Raw genomic sequence first — 21819 nt, forward strand, 5'->3', positions numbered from 1 at the left:
AGTTCTATAGGCATGGAAACATAGTAGTCAGAATAGTCAGTTTGGGTACTGACTTTGTCAGGTCACAGGTTAAGAGAATTATAAAAATAAGTGCAAGAAAATAGATAATGTTAGTAGTGTAAGAAAACAGTGGAATGGACAGTCAACTCAACATGAGAATTTCTTCTGTAGAACAGGGACCATCAGACAAAGTTATTTGAAAGTGTTTAAGATTATGCTTTACATAAAAACTTACTTAGAACAAAGATCATATAGCCCAGTGTGCTGTCTCCAGTAGTGGGCCCAAGAGGATTCCTGGGGGATTATCTGATCTCTGTCTCTTGAGTTCTTTGGACAACCAAATATTTTCAGCTCAGGTGATTTCCTGAAGCCTGTGTGACTTTTCACATTCAGAAATCCCCCAAGGATTTCCCTGCCATGAAGTTTTCTGATCTCCTCTAGAGCCCTTGAAAAATTTTTGGTATCCCCAATCTGTCCTGGCATCAAGTTCAACAGGTCTGTTAATTGTGTCAGAAAGAGTTACCTCCTTTCATTAGCTTGGAACTGGATTCCAAGAACCTTCATCTGATGATTCAAAAGTTCTTACACTGGAAGAAACAGTGAACAAAGTGTCCCTTTTCTTACTTGCCTTCTGAATCATGACCTGTTAAACTGCATTGCCATCCCACCCCAGCTGAAGAAGCCCACTCAGTCTGTTCCATGCAAAATGACAGGATAGTTGAGGCTGGAGGGCACCTTTGGAGATCTTCTCCTCCAGCCTTCCATCCCAAAGCAGCTGCAACTAGAACAGGTTGTTCAGGACCATAGAATCACTTAGGTTGGAAAAGACCTTTAAGATTCAGTCCAACCACACAAAGTCTGTGTCTGGTCAGGTTTTGAGTTCTCCAAGGGTGGTGACTCACAAATTCTCTGTGGGCAACCTGATACCCTGTTTGATCACTCTCACCCTAAAAGTTTTTTCTGAACTTTAAATGGAATTTGCTGTGTTTCAGTTTGTACCCTTTGCCTCTCGTCCTGCTGTCAGCACCACTGATTCCCTCTTCTTTACTCCCTCCAGCCACATATTTGTACACATCTGAGTCTTCTCTCCTGAGTCTTCTCTCCTCTAGTTTGAACAGTCCCAGCTCTCCCAACCTCTGATTTCATGGTGGATGCAACAGTCCCTTGGTCATATTTGTAGCCCTTCATTGGACTGTGTCTCCCATGAACTGGGGCCCCAGCACTTGGGGGTGCTTGGCAGAGTAAAAGGATCACCCACCTCTCTAAATGGGCTTTTCCTTGTGCTTAGCCCAGGATCCTGTTGGTCATCTTTGCCCCAGAGACTCACAGTTAGCTTGTCTTCTAGTGCCTTTCAGAAGATTGTCCCCTAGAGATTTTTCCAGCTCTAACTCTCTGAAGTCACAATTGCTTAATTTTCTAAAGAGCCTTTGGTGACTGATTTTTCCCAAATACTTCTGTAAATCAAAATAGGCTTCCATCACCTTCAACACATGGTTGCCAACCCCTTAAAAAAAATTAGGAACAACAATCTCTCTTGGGGGAGTTAATCTTTTCTTTTTTGCAGTTTCCAAGTTCTACCAGCAGCTTCTGTCATGTCTCCAATTCCAAGAATAGAAGGACAAGAAGGAGCTGGCTGTGGAAATAGAGAGAGATGAATTCTGCACTGGCAATGCTATAGGAACTTGATTGGATTCTTAATTTTTGAAATGCAGCTGCCAGTGGCACAATTCCAGCAGCTGGGCCAGACTCCAGTGTTGAGGTTCCTGCCTGTGGCACTGTGCCAGTGTAGCTGAGAAGGGGAAATATGGTCTTCACCTCTGGGCAAGGCAACATTCCCAATTCCAGCTTCATTTGCTTTGGGGCTTTGCTGTTTTTGGCAGCAGCTGGAGAAAGGTGATGCTGTGGGTTGGCAGCTGTGCTCTCATACTGCTTACTCTGCTCTCCAGGAAGAGACAGAGCATTTTCTTACAGTCACCTCTGAGCAAAAACAGAGACTGTGAGTAGAACTACAGTCTTAAAAGAGATGACTCCATGTCTTGATACCCTCTTGCCCGACACCATCAGAGAAAGGTAGGAATGTGATCTGATCTGAGAAAGTGTGAACGAAATGTTTAGTGCATCCATTGCCCCAACCATCCTTTAATGCTGGTGCTGCTGCTGTAGGAAATGCAAGAGCAAACAAAGGAGAAAAAAATAGGTAAAAGTGAAAAGCACGTTTTAAGAGAGCTGTTTCCACTCTGTCTGTTCTTGCCCTGTATTGACAGTGCCTGTCTGCACACCCTCCTCTAAGGAATGGAGTTGTTCTGCCTCATGGCAGGATGCAAACTGAGTAAAAGAATATAGTATTGGTGCATAGAACCAATTCACTTACACATATCCCTTGAGACAAACTCTCCAGCTGAAGACATTTCTTTTTGTCAGGAATTAATGAGATGTTTGTGTGCATATGCAAAGAGAGAATTAATACCTTGGGTGACCTAAGGTCATGCAGTGACCTCTGAAGAGGGAATTTCTCTGTCTTTGGGACAGTGTATATAAGGGTAGACATTCTGTATAAACCTGTTTTACCATATTTACTATAATTATTCTAATCCCAACTGCCACCTTTAGGGTTCCTTCTGCAAGAGCTTTGCAGTCAAGGAAATGTTTTGCTGTGTCAGGGATTTCTCAAGTGAACAAAGATAAAATGAACATAGATAAACTTTTGGGGGATAAATTTTGATCTTCTGCTTAGAAAATTTAAATATGTTCCTGAGGGCTTTTTTTTTTTTTAGGTTAGAATTTATAGCATCCATTTGATTATTCCAACACAGCTCAACTTCAAAATCTTTATAATGATAAGTATTTTTTTAATTTTTACTCTGCCTATTGTGTCCTCAAGCCCATAATTTTCTAAATGTTACTTTAGAATAGTAGAATATATATAAATGCATATATTAACTCTTCACATATTTCAAACTTTAGCTTGATAAATATTTCTGCAAGTAAATGAAGCCAATAAGCCGGTCCTTTAGTTGCATTTTTTATTTTTACGAATTCTAATTCTGTCAAAACTATCAAGGTAAAATCTTGGCCCCTGGAAATTGAGGGGAAAATTTCCTTTAAGTTTTGTGCCCTAACATTCCAAAAGCTTTACCTGTTCAAATTGAACTGTAGCATTTTTAAGCATTCAGCAGAGAGGCGGCAGATTTTTTTCTCTTCTGAGTTTCCTTTCCTTTTCCTACTTTTTTTTTAAACTGTGTAGTGCTAAATATAAGTGTGCCTTAAACAGGGAAATTTTCACATGGTGAAGTAGACATTAAATATGTCAGAGGTGAAATATGTGACTTGAGTAGAACCTTCAGGACTCAGAGTGCTCTGGGATCTTCAGATCCCACAGGAGTCACTGAAAATCACTGGGGACTCCTGAAGAGCAGATATTCCATTTGATATTGGGCAACTTGCTGAGGAACCCTAATGTAGAGCTTTTAATTCCCCATAAAAGCAACAGAGAGATAATTACTTCATTATTATGTCTGATTCCTTTGGATCAGCAGCCTACAGCAATAACTGTTTAAATAATATCACATATACAATACAGAGCATTTCACTTCTCAGTCAAACTTTGCCTCAATTGGGGTTTATGTGTAATTTTAACATTCAGCAGTGGTTACTTGAACAGTATCTAACTTGCAGAAATGAATGGAAATCCCCTTGTGGGAAACTCAGTTTAGTACAAGACTCAGGTTGTTTTCAGAAAGAAGAACTTGAGATCAAACTATCTTCGTGCTTCTATAACTGCATTTTCTTTTGTCTCAGACTCTGGGGTTTTTAGATACTTTTTTTTTTTAAAGTGCAGTTTGTAGGATAAGTATTCTTAAGATTGCCTAAAAAGAATTGTTGAGAATTATTATTTTTAAAGCAGTTAGATTAAGTAACGTTTCACCTAACATTATATAACCTAAGTGTAATTTCCTCTAAATTTCTGAGTGAAGTTTGAAACGATGATTCATTTGCAAATATTTCAAATATCAGGGCTGAATCCTGTGTTTAGTATCTCCAGTGTTCCAATATCTCCAGCTTCAGGGATGCTGAATAAGAAACTTAAAAACATAAGAGGAGTGAAAAAAAAGGTATTAGAGAAGGGTTTGTTTTGTCACTATGATATCACAGTTGAGCTGCTCTGTAACAGCAGTTGGGTATCTTGAAGTGAACAACTTGCTGAGAGGAAATAGCACCCTACTACATTTGCTAAAACTCTTGCCTTCCCCTGAAAACCTAAAAGCAAAACCACCTCAGAGCCCAGCTTTCTGGCAAATGTAATTCAAACAGAATATTTGAAGAAAGAAGACTTTAAACCCCTCTTGGTTTGGATTCAGAATACTGCAGAAATTAAGTCAGGGTGACCTCTCTCATCAATGTCTCAATGCAAGTGAGTGTAAATATTTTGATGCTCCCCTGAGTGCATGATGTGGGAGCTGCCAAATATCTCATTCTGAGAGGATTTGTTGGTAGTGTTTTAGTGAAGTGGAACACTAATCAACACTCTCATTTTAAAAATTAGTTACCTGCACTTCCTGCACTCATTTAAAAAAAATTGAGCATCTTTATTTATCATTTATAGGAAATGACATTAACATGCTCCCTAACAGATCTGGTAAATTCTGCTGTCTCTGAGATACTGAAAAGAGAAAGGCAGTGACTGTTCTCTGTGCTTTTTTATATCATGCACAGAATGAAAAAAACCCTTTTATTTCCAAATGCCTGAAGCTTTACATAGTGAAAATGTAGGAGAAGGCAAAACTTCTGATGCTTTTAAAACACGCTGCAAGAGAGCTCTGGGGCACAACTAGAACATGGGGATGCTCAGCAGTCAGTGATTTTACCTTTCCAGAATGTGGGATTGTTTTCCATACCCAAGAACTGTTAATACAAACAGCTTCAAAACAGAGGCACAACATAAACCATCCTGCTGCCCTGAACTCCCCACATTTGAATTGCACTTACAAGAAATGAGTCAGTGAAAAAGCAAATGCTGCTCCTAAGAGATATTGTTATTCAGTGGCATTTTACCTCTTATCAATACCTTTTTAAAGAGGTTCCCAGCTTGCCAGATTCCCAAACACAAGCTACTGAAGATAATTTTCATTTCTTATTGCTTATTGCTTCTAGCTATGATTTTTCCCCCCCAAAATTGTGTTCATCATAGACACATAATCGTTTTTATATGAGTAATATCTCTTGAATATTCTGTGTACCTTATGCTGTCATGCATCTCCTTACTGTATGCTTCAGAACTAAAATAATGTTAAACTGGAATATATTTCAAGGGATTTGAGTCCTGCCATCAGAATAGGCTGACTGGGAAGTGAATCCAACACCTCTGGTCTCATTCCTGTCTCCTTTGAATCAGGCTGAGTGAGGTAACTTTGGAGATGTCGACTGACAAACCCATAATCAAAGTGATTTGCAGGCCCAGAAGACTGAAATCGAAGTTTGTAAATCAAAGATGCTTTTTAAAACCCCCAAAACCTTGCAATGGATTTGCTGCCCTTCCCACAACCACACACACCTGCCCTGTCCAGGGAGCATTCCAGCCCCAGTTATCTCAGCCAGCACCCTGCAGTGGAAAGGGATTTTGGGATAATGTTTATTTCTCTTTTTTTGATGTACATACAGTCACAGAATGGTTTGGGTTGGAAAGGACCTTAAAGCTCATCTTGTTCCAGCTCCCTGCCATGGGCAGGGACACCTTCCACTTATTCCAGGTTGCTCCAAGCCCCATCCAACCTGGCCTTGGACACTTCCAGGGATGGGGCAACCACAGCTTCTCTGGGCAACCTGTGCCAGGGCCTGCCCACCCTCACAGGGAAGAATTTTATACCCCTCAATCTCTGTGAACACACTCAGGATCACACAGGCAGGGAAGCCCAACAGCACCTTGTGGCTGCTTATTTTGGAACCACACAAAGGCAACTAAGATATCCCAGAAGTTTTGGGTCGAGGAGTTCGGGAAATAAAACTGCTCTCATAATAAACGCTAGTTTAGCCACGAGGAGCAGTGAGAGGGCGTAAAAGGGTTTCTCCTCCAAGTCCCTGAAAGACCCTCAGCACTCTTTGCTCCAGCACCTGACTTTCCCCCTTGGCTGCCGACACAGAAACATGCTACTGGTGTGGCTCCTGCCTCGAGGAAGGTCCTGTCCCATTTAAACAGGGTGGTACTTGGCTGGCAGCTACGCCTCGGAAAATTAGCATTTCAATACGCGTAAAGCAATCCCAGCTATAGTGTTGGTCTCCAAATGCAGCAATGAATAAACAAAACTTCAAGTATTTAGGTCCTTCTCCCCCTCAGCTTCCATTCTCAGAATGAATATGCTGTATTCAGCCCGCCTGTAAGTAACATTAGCAGAAGGTAGGAGAGACACTGCCTAGCAACCCACAGAAATCCCAAAGAGAGGTGGAAAGGAAGTGATTTTCATGTAATTATTCACTTCTACAAAAGCTGTTGTCAGGTAGACACTAGAAACATAGCTGTTTTATTATTCCCCTAACCTACTTTTAATCTTTTGAGAATCACTACCATTAAAGAGAGGGGAAAAAAGAGCTTAATTCAGCCATTTTCTGCCTGGTCGTTTAAGTTGTGTTTTCCTGCTCTAATGAAGGCTGTGCTTTCAGAAGCTGTGTTGTTTAAAAAGCCCTGGGTAGTAAACTTCAGAAACAAACTCACTCTCCTATCCAAAATTCAGCATTTTTGCTGCTGCTTCCCCACAATACACAGTTCATATTTTGTTTTGGTTTGGTTCCCCATTTAACGGCATTTCCCACTGAGCTGAGAGCAACGAGATAATCTCTTATTTATTTATTTTCTAAAAAGGCATTTGGGGACAGGGGGCAGGGGCTAAAGAGCTTATTTATTTTAGGTAACATAGTCGGTGCCAGCGTGCTTGGGTCCAGCAGGTTTTTTTCCTTTACTTTTCTAAGACAGGCATCCCAGCTTTGCCCTCAGCCACGATTCCTTGGAGCTGACTGAGGCTGCATGGAGATAACTGAGGGATATTTTAGTCCTATTCTTGCCATCTGGATGAACCTGGAGGAGTTGAGCTTCGCTTGTACATCACACTAAATGCTCTTTTACATCAGGGATTGTCAGAACAGTTGCCACTTCAAGTAGCCCGAGGAAAGGCACATTTTCAGTGGATTGTCTGATTTATATCCTCATTTTTCTACATTCACACTTCTAGCATAGGTTCAATAAATGTGGATAGCAAAACAGATATTGGAAGTTTACTTTTAAAGGGGTACATTTAATGAAAAATAATTATATCAAAAGTATGTAGAACGACTACTGAGGGTGTATTTGGTGAGGCATCATGAAGGACATAATGAAAGTTCTCAGAGCCTTTAACCTGTGTCTTCAGTCAAGGTAACATTCTACTCAGAAAAGTTACTTTAAAGTTGCAAATAGAAACTAAAAATAAAAATAGTCTGTTCTGCTCACTGGTTATTCCAAGATTTCAGTTCCATGTGAGAAGTTGTATTTTCCTACTCAGCAAAAAGGTTTTTATTGTGACCCCAGGTATTAATTAGTTTAATTTTGTGAAATAATTCTTTTGGTCTGTTCTCTAAACAAATATGTCTTTTTATATTAGCTCTGTTTAAAAGATTTGTAGGTTTTTTTAAAAAACTAAACATATGCCAGGACTATTTTATAGTCAAATATGAAAAACTATACAGGTACAATAACTGTGTTGATTATGCAGGAAAATGAAAATAGTAAAGTTTATTGTTCCCTCTTTGATTTTGCCTGCAGGATTCATTGTAACAAGATACATCGTTAGGAGAAGAGCAGAATGCATGCAAGGAATAGATTTATTCACTTTGAATGTCTGCATCTTCTGAGTGTTTGGGTTGTTTTTCAGAATAGAACAGAACTTTGCCCTCCGAGTTCCTTATTTTGGCAGTTGCACAGCTCAGACATTCAGCTCATTTTTGTGTCAGCTGCTATTGAAGAAAAAAATTCAGCTGATTGCAAGAGAGTGGCTAAAGAATAAATGCAAGCTCGTTGCTTTTCTTTTTCATGCCTTTGAACAGAGATTTCAGTTGATGGCAGTGAGTTGTCTTTGCACTTCGTGCAAGAGAATCTGAAGGGGATGCAAGTGTGGCCTCTGGGGCAGATATGGTGCTTTGGCCTCTTCTCCATCCATTTGACAAGGCATCCTGCATTGAAAATATCCAGAATGGATCTCTGGCTGCCTTTCTGGTGGGATGTCACATGAATGTATTGCATTTCTCCCCTTGGTTAGCACGTGAGGAACACAGCAAGGGCCAAAACCCCCCCAAAAGCCACACAGAGACCTTTTGCCTTCCTCCCAGTGTGTACATACCCAGCCTGTTTATCATCCTGGTGTGTTCTCCTGCTGCTGGCAGCTGTCCTAAACCATGCCCAGCAGAACAGGTTGTGATGTAGTTGAATATCCTTCATAATGAGAAAGCCAGAAAAAAAATGACTTTAATTGGAATAAGATCGGGGTAAAATTCTCAGCCCTCCACTGCTGCCTACTTTAGCATTTTTCTTGGAAGTAACATTCATAAATACACAGGAATGCAACTCATAGCAGAGGAATGGAATAAGCTGTAATTTAAGGAATGATTCTTACAGTTGCATATCACCCCATGCTGGGTAGGCACTCTGCAATCAGCAAAATAATCCTGGTGTTGTCAAGAGTTCATCTCAGTGACAATATTGTCCTTTATAAAAGAGGCTTGAGATCTAAGGCTTGGAAAAATAGTCTTGGTAAATAAAAAATGGTAAAGCTCACCAGGAAACTTCAGGCTGTGTGGCACTGTCCTGTGGCAGGAGAGTGTGTACTCTCTCTGTTCTTAAAATCAGAATATTATTCTGAATAGCAGAGTCCTGTGGCTCTGGAGTCCTGTTTGCTACATGGAGGAATTACAATCTTCCTGTTCATTATATATGAACATGGCTTGTTTTTTTTTTTTTTCACATAACCAAGTTATTCATGTTAGTTTCGTAGGTACAATCACAGCTATTTTTATGAGTTTCAATGTAAAACAAAGGCCTTTTAATCAGGAGAGGAAAGAAAGGTTCCAGGTGGATCTTGCAACAAGGTGGAAACACCTTGGTGGGATCTGCCTCTCCATGTGAGTGAGTGTTCTCTGAACTGTGTGTGTAGGCTCAGCACAAGCACCTGATGTTTTCTGCAACAGCAGAAAGGTTCTCTTGGTTTTCAATTCCAGCTCCTTCCAGTTGGGTATTTTAGCTGGGAGCTGAAAGCATCTTGAATGATGAACCAATAGAAAAGAAACACCCAGGCTACAGGAGATGAAAGGCAGGGTGGAATTGGGACTTGGGTTTTTTTCCCAGAGCTATCAGAAACAGCATTTTTTTTTTCATCATGTTATGCTCAGTATCTATTTTTCCTACTCAGCATCTAGGTTTTCCTACAGTTTTATGTCAGAAATTCTTAGCCCTATTCTGACCTGTTGCAGCAGTGCTTGGAGCTGTGGTTGGTGTGGCCAAAAGCAGCACTCCCTGAAATGCTCTTACCTCATTCCAGTGGCAGGAGGAGAGGAAGGAAGCCTGTGTAAGGGTTACTTTTGAAATGGTTTGATTCTCCAAAAGCTTTTTTCAGTGATCACAATTAAACATGTTGTTGATTGCCTCATCCCTTACTCATTAAGTGCAGGTACTACTTCAATATCAAGGCTCACATTTTATAGTTTCTTCCAGTCCTGTCACACCTAAACCTATTTGGCAACAGGTTGATTTATTCAGGCATTATTAGTGTGATGAAATTCTGCAACTATTCTATGCCCTTACCTTGAAATTTCATTTTCTATCTCCTGACAGCAAAGGCTTTATTTTTAAAATTCTTCTTTGAAACCAAAGGCAATCCACTCGTTAAAATACAAACTGCTGAGATTCATCAAAAAGTAATGAATAAATTAAAAGAAAACCTGAAGTGATTGCTTCTCCTCTGATAACAAAACGGAAAATAAATGACTGTCAACACTTGGAACATCATGTTTTAAAGAATGAGTGCAGCATTGAGCTGGCTTGTGAGGTCTCCCATATTCTCATAAGGGGCTTCATGACAGGATTGTCATTAACCACCCTGTAGTTAAGGGTGCTTTGAGCTTTTCAGTTCAAGTGGGTGTTCAATCTCACTGTTAAAAAATCGAGGAAAAAAGGTACATATTCATGATGCTGCTCCCCTGAGATGCATATTCCAGACAGTATTTGGGCATCAGTGTGAAATGAATCCCCTGGGGTTTTATAGGAATACTGAAGGAAGTAAACTGAACTGTGTGGGTGCAAACATTAACAGCCCTGATGTGCATCATTTCTATCAGATCTGTCAGCTGAGGGGTTGTAGGAAAGGCCATGGACAGACAGATCAACAATATATACATTTTGTTTAATGGAAGAACCTTCAGGGTGCTTGATTGCTGTTCCTGTTATATACAGAGAAACTTGGATGTTGCAGTTCTTTTAGCTCAGCCATTGCATTGAAACTCTAAACTGTCACCTGAACAGTCTCACCATGATTTAGCACCATTAGGAAATCTGTGAAATATAATTTAGAAGGCTGCAAAAAGAGAAAGGGTGAGGTGTGTTTCTTTACCTACACGAATCTCTGAAACTGTAACCCACCACTCCAACCTGATCTGTCAGTCAGACCAGGATAACAGGGAGCAAGGATAGGACGTGGCTGAGGTGATTTAGTGCTGCACTGGGGCATTTCTAAAAAAAGCATATTCTCTTTTTACTGCTCTTTGAGCAGCAGACTGAAAAATCAAAGCACCAGCTGGTGTTTACCCCAAGAGCTTTTGCCTCCAGCCCCAGGATGGATCCTCAGGGGCAGAGCAATGCAGGCTGACCGGGGGCCTTTGGCCTCCAGGGCTCAGACACAGAGGTGGAAGATCCTGGATGGGGATTTGAACCCACAAACATGATTTCTGACTATCACATTTCTAACCAACCCCTCCCATTTCCACTCAATATGTCCTCAACGTGCATTTTAGGCATCTGGCATTTTTCCTGTATGAGCAGACATGCTCAATGAGACAGAATAAAGAAACTCCATGAGTAGCTTCCTAGTTGAGGTGTAAAATGATGCTTCTCAGGTGACAACATATTTAAAAAAACCCCCAACCTAAATATATTTTAGGAGGATCAGACTATAAAATAGCTGCCTAATTTTCCCATGTTTCTCAGACACAAAACAGTTTTACACCTTTTGAGTTATTCTGCTGTTTGACACGACTCTAAAAGCTCATGGAAGTACCAGTTAAAGTCAGTTTATGCTGGGAGATATTTCCTGCTGTCACGGGAGGATTTCATAACAGCTGCATAACAGTGCATACAAAATATATACAGAGAATACAGAAAGCAAAGGGAAGGTACAAAGTTAGAGAAAACCCTGGACTCTAATTATATTCCTTCAAGTGAGCAACACTAATTTTTATTCCATGCATTATGGAAATAATCTATGTCAACACACAATAGGTTTTCCCTAAGGTCTCTGCTTTATTTGGGTACAGCACCAGCTAAGCTCATTTCAGGACAGTTATGCAATATTTTTTTTTATCCTTTTCACTCCTTGCTTGGCCCTGTAAATATGCTTGATATAGAGCTGGATCATCACAAAGAATGGCTCAGCCTTTCAAAGTGACTTATTTCTGCACTGTCCACACACTTCATAAACCTCAGTTATTTTGCTTTCAGTGTATGGCACGACCTCATCTTACTGACATTGAGACTAAACTGAGAGGACCTCATTCTTGTTGGGATTTTCAGTCTGAAATTTTTTTTTTATACTGCCTTTTTTTAAGTTGTTCAAGACATGTCTTCCATTCACCTGAACTGCAACAGTGAGTGCTCAGTAACTTTGCACTTCACTTTGGACACCAGTTAAAGGAGGAGACCCCAGTTAATGAACATTCTCAAAGGTTGATTGAAGTGATTTATGGACATAATGTCACACAGAAACTTTAAAGCTGGGCCAGGAAAAGAACTGAATTCTCTAGAGCAGTGTTCTGCTGTCTTCACTGCAGCACATCTGCCCTCCTTCTTCTTTATCCTTCATTCATTACATGAGCTAAAATCATGGCAACAAAGGAGGCACGGGATGCTCCAGGCATCAGGATTGACCAGCTCCCTGGGCAGACAGAAGAATATTCCTGTTAACAAGGATTGTGTCCTAGACCTACATACAAGAAGGCCAAATTAAGGTTACCTGGGCTGATTTCATTTGCCAGCTGAATTTTTGCGAACTTTGATTTTTTAGTAAAAAAATATTCCTGCTTGTTCTGTCCTGTGGGATTGTTTGTACCAACAGGAGTTATCATGCTGAGACTGCTGGGTGTGAGCTCATGGTGTGAGTCAGGAAAGCTGTTAATGAAGTGTGGGAAAGCCCCAGAGTGGGGATCAGGACACAGACAGCTCTGCTGTTCCCTTCCCACTCAGAAAGTGGGAAGTGGAGGCACTCACAGTATCTCACTGCCAGGCCTCCTTCCTACCTGGAGGAAGCAGGCAGTACCATAAAGCTGAGGCTTGGTTATCTCACTTTCTCCCTTTGGGAACAGAGCTCCATTCCATGGGCTTGTTGAACAGCCCTGAGCCAGCAGGAATGATTCCCATTCCAGGAATGAGAGGAGTGACTGTGCTGTTGTGTGGGGGTGCAAAAATGTCCTTTGGCATTGGGATTTTTTAAATATTAGGGTATAAGAAAGGTTTAGTGGTTTAATTTTAATCTTCTTTTGGCATGAAAACCTTTATATGAGATGAAGAAAGAAAAAAAGACTTAGTTCCACCTTTTAAAGTAGGAGCTGATAGAAACTATAAAACACTTTAAGTCCCCAAATTTATGAATGCACACTGTTGAATTGACTTAATTGTCACTAAGCAAAGGATTTTCAAGCTACCAAGTTCATAAAGCATGAACAGGATGTTCTCTGGAATTTGCTTCTGCCAGGAATGTATTGAGCCATGTCTCCTTTCAGACCTGTGTCCTCCTTTTGTCCCATCCTGTCACCAGCTGCTGCTCCAGCTTTGCAGCTTGCTGGCAATGCTCTCTTTGTCTCTGTCCCTCAGAATTTCATTGTTCTGCAGAATTGTGCTATGTTCATTCCATGCATTTGGAAAATGTAACAACTTCTAGGCTAAGCCAGACAGTGCAGATTCAGCATTCTCTGAAAAAAAATCCATAATGGTTTTGTGGCCATAAAGGAGATGGATGGCACCTGGATTTGGGAGTGGTGTCTACAAGAGCCCATCTGTATCCACCACAAGTTTTAACGAGAACAGCTTCCCCTGAGGAGCAGTTTGGGAATGACTAAGAGTGGTGTGACCCAGACTAATACACAATTTGTGTACCTCGCCAGGTTCTCCAGCCACAGCTGAGTACTGCAGCCTGATGCTAAATGTCAAATGCCCATCAGCTGTTGGGGCAAGGATATGAAGAACTGATCTGAAATATCAACCACATGGCTTTGAAGTTGTGGCATGTCTGGGCTTGTGGCAAAAATACACCAGAGTTATTCCAGCTCTTGTATTTTTCCAGCTACTGAAAAATCTTCCTGTGGCTTCTAAATTTATTTCCCTATTTCCTACTTTGTTGATCAGTTTTTGCCATTTCAGAAACCTGAAATGGAAGTATTAATGGTGATCACAAATTAAATGTTACTGGTCCTCTGAATATACAACCCAAAAGAAGCTGTGCTGATTCTATTATTCCATACAGTAACTAAAATTACTTTCTCCTTCCTGTTTAAACATCAGCCATAAGTTCTGATAGAATTTCTAGTGCAAGAGTATGACTGTGTGGTATGATGTGATATAGTGCAACGATATGGCTCTTCAGTCTGATTGAACTTCTTTAGACTACGTGAACATTTGCTTGCAGAACAGTTTCTCATAAAGTATTTGAATCACTCTCAGATGTCATGGTGTTTAGAGCAGACTTGTTTTCTTTGGAGTAAATAGTTATTACCTCTGGCCAGCATTTTATCTGTTTTTCTGTCTGGCTACCCAGGACCTCCAGAGGGACGTGCTCCCTGCTCCTCTTCCCCGGCAGCTCTGGAGCTTCTCCCTTCAGAACACAGTTCTCCTTTGCCCCCATTTCCACTAGGACTTGCTGTCCAAGGAATAATCAGACTTGTGTGGGGCTGGTGGATGCCAACAGGAAAGGCTGTTGCTCATCTGAGTGCCTCACAATGCCCTGCCCCAGCACAGTGTGGAAGAACGGAAAGGGAACGATCCTCGTGCTGATCCAGTTTCCCAGCTTTTGGCTGTGCCTCACAAGACCGTGCATTTTCAGTTGACCTCTGCTACTCACAGCTTTTTGGGAGCTTCCAATCTTGTTAAAGAGCCTGTCTGTCAAAAGCCTTTCTCTGTGCAGTTTTTCCTTACCAAGTGGTGAAACTCCGGGATGTAACCCAGCTGTGTCTTATTCAGCATGACAGGAATGGAACCGTTTAAGCCACTGATGTAAATCAAATGTGATCTTAATGTTATTTCTAAACAGAAACACTCAACAACTCCAGAGGCCAAGGTCTCACTTGATCACATGTAAAACAAACACATCTCCTCCATATATTTACGAGTATCTGATTGCTGTTATTAGTCACAAAGTCATTACCTGTGTGCCCTGTATTCCCTCTTTTCCTGCTGCACAGTCATTGCCTCTGGTTATCAGTCAGGGTCTTGGTACTTCTCTGGAAAGCACTTTGATTGCTCTGCTTTAACAAAAAAATCTTACAGAGATCATTTATCCCAGGAATAACCAGGAGTAGGAACTTATTGGACTGGAAATAATAGTGTAGATGTGGGTTCTACACATTATTCTCATGGCCAAACCAGGAGTTCAAAGGGTACATTCACCTCCAATGAGAACACACCCAGGCTGGTCAAATGCAACAAACTGCTTTGCTGGAGTGCTTTTAAAGTAAAAAAAAATTGCCTATAAATATTCTGAGATTGCTGTGAGGAGAATAATCTGTGTCAGCCAAGGCTTCCTTTTGCTTTCCTCTGATTTAGAATTAAGTGTCTGCAACACTTTAGGATATAAATGTTACCATGATGATATGATAAAGCTACTGACTTGTTAAACTCTTCAGAACTTTTATTTGTTAATTGTACAGTGACTAGAACCATGGTTTCATGCCTAATTGGAACCACTAAGTATTGCTAAAAACCTCCTTTCCCTGGATAAGTTACCCCTTCTCTTTACCCAGCTTAATTAGTAAGTTATCTATGAAAAGAATATTTTGTCTTTAGAATATTTATTCACACTAGATTTTTTAATTTGAGTAAATACCTATCAAATGGGAATGAGATAAATGGAGATGACTTTATTTGGTTTGCAATAACTAACACCTTATAATGCTAATAAAGCCATTAAAGAATTCGTACTGGTTGAGGTTCTTCTCCAGAAATTCTGTCTCACTTTCTACTTCAATTAGGTTGAACCTGTAAAGACCAGCTGAGCTTTATACCCCTGAGAAAGAGAGGGGAATTTCATTTAAATAATAAATTTTTTTTAAGGTTGTGATTTGTAAAAGGTTTCCTAGACCCTCTTAACCTGCAGAGTTGCCTCTGCAAGTTCACAGCCAATAAATGCATACAGGTGATTTCTGCTCGACCTTTTTAAGCACTTCATGTTTTCTGTCCCCAGGTGTGGGTGGATGCTGGCACACAGATATTTTTCTCTTATGCCATTTGCTTGGGGTGCCTGACAGCCCTGGGAAGCTACAACAACTACAACAACAACTGCTACAGGTAATTCCTTCCACGCTCTTGTTCTGCATCTGTTTTCAGTGATGGAAGTGTCCACACGCCCAGCTTCACTCGGAATTGCTTCCATTTTCCTTTGGCTGTTTGCATCAATATTCATAAGCATTTAGTAGAACAAAGATCTATAATGTTCCTCATAACTGTCTCAGAGGAAAACCTTCCCAAAATTGGGTGTTTTCTTCCCTTTTGATCATATCTGACCCTTAGGCAGCCACGAGCCCCTCAGTGCACATCAGGATACACAATTGCATGGGAAAATACAGAATTCCAGATGTGTATAACTGCACTTGGGTGTGTTATTTGACCTGCTTTAAAAAAAATCCCACTCAAAAACTATTATTAAAACTCACCTAAGTTGGGTCTCCACTCTGAGTGTCACTTTATCCCAGAGTCTGCAGGCCCAGAGCAGAGGGAATGGGCAGCATTTCGTGGCTTATCTCTGTAGAAATCAGTGGGGGAATTGCTGATGACTTCAGTAGGTTTTAATCTTTCCTGAATCAATATCAAAAGGATATGACTCTCACAAAGTCCTCATTCTGTGTCATTGGCATGGGCAGGAATACCAGCAGTGCTTTTTTCTTCTGGCATCAGTGATTATTGAATTCATTTTCCTACAATTCCTACCAGGTATTAAAGGACACTTTGTATTGAGTCCATTATGGTCTCCAGACGGAGAATTAAAATTTCACTTTTCTGTAAAAGAAATAATACAGTCCAAAAGCAAAAGAACCCCAAACACACCACCCCTTAAAGCCCTGAAAGTGTAAGTATTTCAATTCTGAGTTACAGTGTTACTTGGAGAGTTTTAGGAAACGCCTCCTTCTTTCCATGTTTGCTCTTCTGTCAGAGAAACACCGACCTATAGGACTGTTCAGACACAGACATACAAAACAGCTGTGCTGTGAAAAGCAGAATTAAATTTATATTCTAATTACTACTTAAAAAAAAAATCAAAATCAAGATATGGGTTTTCCTCCTGCAATCCCTACAGTTCATTGTCTGATCATAATATTGATTTTTTTTTGCCCTCTGTTTTCCTACATTTTTTTCCTAGGGGAAAGTTGCTGTGGAAAATAATGACATGAGGTATTTTAGTGCAAAAAAAGAAATCTAAACTGCACGAGGGTCTTGCAAATTAAAGATTCAAACCTGATTTAATTCATTAACATTGTAAATGAATTGTAAGCAAGTCACTTTGCATCTTTGAATAGGAAATTAGTTTTTATTGTCCTTACTTAGCTTTCACTGTAACACATAAATACAGATCCTCCCTGGATTTACTGCAGTTTATATTAAAAGTAACTCTTGTGAAAGGATGAAATTAGTGGCAGTGCCATCACCAGGCAGTGTTTTCCCCTCATAAATAAGAGAAAGGTGTACTGAGGTTTCCTCTAATTTTTATCAAACTCAGAATGCTCTTTAGTTTCTATAGTTTTTATTCTGTTAGTAATAAACTTTGATATAATTCCGCCATGCTGAGTTTGCTGCCTGTCTGAAAACTTCTCTTCATGCAGGCTCTGATGCCTTTCTACCAAGGGTGCTCATAAAAAATTCCAGTGGTTCTTGGGCATTAGTTTTTTAAAGTTTATTTGTTTCACAACCGACAGATCCAGACCCCCCCTCTCAATTTTCCTTCTCAAAGTGGCAAAAAAGGACTAAACTGCAGGTTCCACACATCTGTCAACAGGGAAAAAAACCCAAAGAGTTGAGGGGCTAGTAGAATTCCTGCAAAGACAAAAGAAGGATGGAAATTAAAACTGGAGATTATAGGAGTGGAAACACTGGTGGGTTCCCAGAGAACCTGCATTTGGTCTGTGACTTCTTCACTGGGGGATGAAAATGATTCAGCTGTAGTTCTGTTACATGGAAAGGACAGGTACTGGAGGTGATGAAAATCCCCTTAGGTTGCCCATTCTCTTGGAGAAATCTGTACCTACCCTCTGGATATTTTGGGCCAAGGTGCTGTGGTTTTTAGGACTTCCCTGTGAGTGGAGGAATGGGTGTGATCCTCTTGTTCAGTGGGATAGTCCAGCTCCAACCATTTGGACCTTCCTTCTTGAGTGAGCAGCAGACACAGACAGGGGCTCTGAAGGTGCACAGGAGTGATGTGTCTCCACCTCCAGCCTTTATCTCCTGTTCAGGAATCAGCAGTCTCAAGTGTCTTGTGCCATCATTCTGCAGCAAAAAAAAAAAAAAATAAAAAAAAATATCTTGTTGTTTGGACTGCATTTGAGGCCTGGGAATTATCTAAACTAAATCTTATCTGCAGAAAGCAGGCTGTGCCAAGTGGAAGCATCATGTGGCTGGTGAACAGCCAGCTCCACCCCACTGAAGCAGTATCTCTTTTTCCCCCCAGAAGTTTAAAAAATCCATCTTTCTGACCTCTCTTATCGACAGGTTTTTGTCACATTGAGTTTTAATTTCTCAGCACTGGACTCACCAGTTTCTGAGGTGAGAGAGGCTGCAGTGAGAATCCCTCCAGAGCTTAACTCAGAGCTGAAATACACTGAGAAGGTCAGGAAGGTGGTGTTTTGCTTTGTTTTATTTCTCTGTAAAGCACAAAGGACTCTGTGCTCCTGGTTCCTTCCTTTTAGATTCTGTTTGATTGCTACTTTGCTTTAAACCATCCAGAGCCTATAGCTGACCTGGCTGGGAATAACTGCAGGATGCAATTTCACATGAAAAGCAAATAAATAACAGGTTAGAATTCTGACTATTTTCAGAAAGTATTTTAAGGAACCTATTTACCCTTGACAATGAACAGGGTTAGAGGGAGTTCAAGCAAGAAGTAAGTGTGAACATCACAGGACTGTTCCATGTCTGAGTATTAATCCACAAATTTTTCATTCCTGGCATATTTTAGTAATTTGTAGATGATGTGACAAATAATTTATTTTTTTTTACAGTGAAATGGTTATGAAAACATAAAACCTTCTCAAATTAACTGTAGCTAAAATGATGAGAGAGAGTCAAAGCCTCTCATGGCCCTGAGAGTTGAGCTGATCTCTCACTTTGCAGCACAGAAATGTCAGGCTGTTCCCCTGCCAGTTGGAATGTGTGTGTCTGATGCTCAGGTGAGTCTCAGCTGGCATCAGGAAGAGTTTTGGAGAGATGTGGGGCAGTGTGGGCTTGTCAGTGAAGGAACAAGATGCTGGAACTGGTCCCCTCACTTCATAAACTCATGAGATGAAGTTACAGGATAAAAATACGAAACCAGCCACAAAACGGAGAGAGAAGCAAAGGAGTTTTGCAGGAATATATGCCAAGAATTTAAAGTATGAATTGTCTCTGGCTCTCAAAAAGTCCCAACAAATCTGTGACAAAGATGTGAACCATTATTGAAGCTGTGAATTTTATAGAGTCCTTTCTTCCAACTGATAGCTTGTGCAAAAACTTGCTTCAGAGCCATAGTAGGATGAGAATAAACCAGACTAAGGGATAGGCTTGAGACAGCTGCAGCCTTGTCTTGTGTTTCAGTGGTTTAGGATCCTAACTTACTTTCAGCCATCTGGGTGAGATCATTGCTTTCTCAAGTACACAGCTTTCTCTCCTGGCAAATAGTCTTAATAGACTGACTGTCATGATAAATCATTCTTGCCCCATCGTCCCTCATGCCTGGAGAGCCATCTGAGGGCAGGATGAACAACCATATTTCACTGAGCTCTGGGGAAAGTCACCCTTTTCTGCAAGAATATCTTCCCTTTTTTTTTAAAGTGATTTACTTCTGCGACGTTTCCATTCTGGGGAAGGAAATACTTCTTCACCTTGGCCTTGTCATTGTCACAGTTTGATAGGTAGGATATGTTTGTCTGAGAGGTCCCTACACAGTCTTGGCCTTTGTTGGGCACTTTTTCAGGCATGCACAGATTTCCTAGACTATCTACAATTCTTTTCATATCCACAACTTCTTAAAAAAAGGTTATAAACCATACTGGAGTTGTATTTTGTATGGATATATATTGCCAATATAACTGAAATAGAAGGAGCTAAGATCTGACCATAGGATTTTTTTTTCCCCAGGAAGAAAATGATACCACTTTTATATAGTTTATAAATGAATTCGTGTCCTCTGGAATATATTATTGCAACTACTCTGGAGTTCTTAATGTCATTCTTGCAATAGTTTTACGTATTTTCTAAAGATTCTGTTGGAAAAGAGCAAACAGGTTTGCAATTCCATCAGTTAAAACACAGCCAGGGTTTTATCATGGTATCCTCCTGCACGTGTTTATTCCTGGCTGGTTGCTCCCAATCACAAAATGAGTTGGGAGTTTACTCTTAATGAGCAATCTACTGTTCATTCCTGCAGCCTGGTGTTCTGTTAGTCCTGTGGCTCAGTGTTGGAAGGGAAACCCCTGCTCTGGAGATCAACAGCAGTGTTTTTTATTTATATTTTCAGAGACTGCATCATGCTCTGCTGCTTGAACAGTGGCACAAGTTTTGTTGCTGGTTTTGCTATCTTTTCAGTTCTTGGATTTATGGCTTATGAACAAGGCGTGCCCATTGCAGAAGTTGCAGAGTCAGGTAAGTTCCAAAACCAGTTTTCTGAGTTAACAAAAAATGCTCAGAGGTTGTAGTCAAAGTCCTTAGTCTGTGCCATGGCTTGTGGATAAGATGACTCATTAGAATAATTGCTGTAAGAAGACTTCTTAACTATTCTTTTGGTCAGATATTTATGTGTGAAAAATATTGATGTGAAAAAATATTATAGTACCAAATTGATAAAGTCAAAGAGCCACTGTTAAACAAACCTACTCCAGCTGATTATTTAGCAGTGATACATTGCTCAGTTGTGTGTTACATCCTCATCCTCATCTGCATTCTGTTTTCTTCCAGTGAGACAGACTGAAATCCACAGATATTTTTTCCTTCTGAAAACAAAAAGTTAGAAAGGATCTATAAGGAAAAAAAGCTGTGGCTATTAAGGTAATGAGAAAACAGCTTTTAGGAGAAGTCTTTGGAAATACTCTGAGGTCTTGCTTGATGTATACAATGCAAATACAGATTTCCAGCAGTCAGATTGCCAACACCCTCTGCTGATGTCAGTAAGCTTGTCTCTGAGGAACATACACTGAGACACTCTGTTTATTAAGCATAAAAGTTTTAGTTTTGAGTCCAGAAGGGCTCAAAGGCCCAGCTTTATGGGAAATCAACCATCTACATTCATTATTGGACTTGGACACCCAGTGGAAGTTAAGTGCTCTTTAACATATTTGTGGGTGTAACATCTTTAAACATCAGTTAAAATTCAGCAGAAGAAAAAGAAGAGGGTGCTGCCCAAAAAAGAAAAACAATGTAATGCTGAGCTGTTAAGGAGAAGAAATGACTCTCATGGAGTTAGACCAAATTAGCAGGCAAACTGCAGAACAATTAGAGCTTCACTAATACTCTCGTGGAAAATATTTCTCTTTTACTGAAGCACTCAAGACAACTGGCTTATAGTGTTTTAGAAACTGTACAGGAAAACAAAAGGTTAAAAGACAGCAGTAACTCTGGACTTTATAGGAGTTTGTAACTCCTGTGTTAAATGAAAAAGCAGTAGTGTGTTAACAGGACCTCAGTGAAGTTATTGCAGCAGGAGCATCAAGGTGCTCCTTTATCAGCCTGTGATACTGCCTTGGTACCCTGCTTTAAAGGCTGGCTGACTTCATTGAAAGCAGCTGAAAAATGAGCAGAGGTAAATAAAAATAAGAACAGGAGAAGATGAACCAGGTGAGATGATATCTTAGCAGATCTGAGAAGTTCTGTTACAAAAATGTTCTATTTTGAAGATTTTTGGAAATGTGCAGCCCATGAATTGATGTTACACACCACCAGCAGCACTCAAAAGCAGAGAGCAGAACAGGAAACAGCCTGTAGATAGATATTTGCCTTGCACCAGGCATGGCTCCCAAAATTCAGCTCCTCCCACTGACTGTATTCCTGCACAAGTTGTCAGATATAGTCCTGTCTTAGGAAAAAATACAGATTCCAGGATATGTTAATAAGTTCTGCAAGGCAATCACAGGACCACAGGCTGTTTA

General features: G+C 40.4%; 1 protein-coding gene across 3 annotated transcripts in view; it reads left to right on the forward strand.

Moving 5' to 3' along the window:
- Positions 1-21819, forward strand: part of LOC103759955 (sodium- and chloride-dependent GABA transporter 3) — a 94370-nt gene that overhangs the window by 61593 nt on the left and 10958 nt on the right. For all 3 annotated transcript variants that reach the window (XM_018084867.2, XM_018084865.2, XM_018084868.2), the window contains exons 8-9: positions 15678-15781; positions 20196-20320. In XM_018084867.2, coding sequence (XP_017940356.1) covers positions 15678-15781; positions 20196-20320 — 229 coding nt within the window. The remainder of the gene's footprint in view (positions 1-15677; positions 15782-20195; positions 20321-21819) is intronic.

The sequence above is a fragment of the Manacus vitellinus genome, unplaced genomic scaffold, assembly GCF_001715985.3.
Source record: "Manacus vitellinus isolate BGI_N305 unplaced genomic scaffold, ASM171598v3 scaffold_77_pilon, whole genome shotgun sequence".
NCBI classification, from domain to species: domain Eukaryota; kingdom Metazoa; phylum Chordata; class Aves; order Passeriformes; family Pipridae; genus Manacus; species Manacus vitellinus.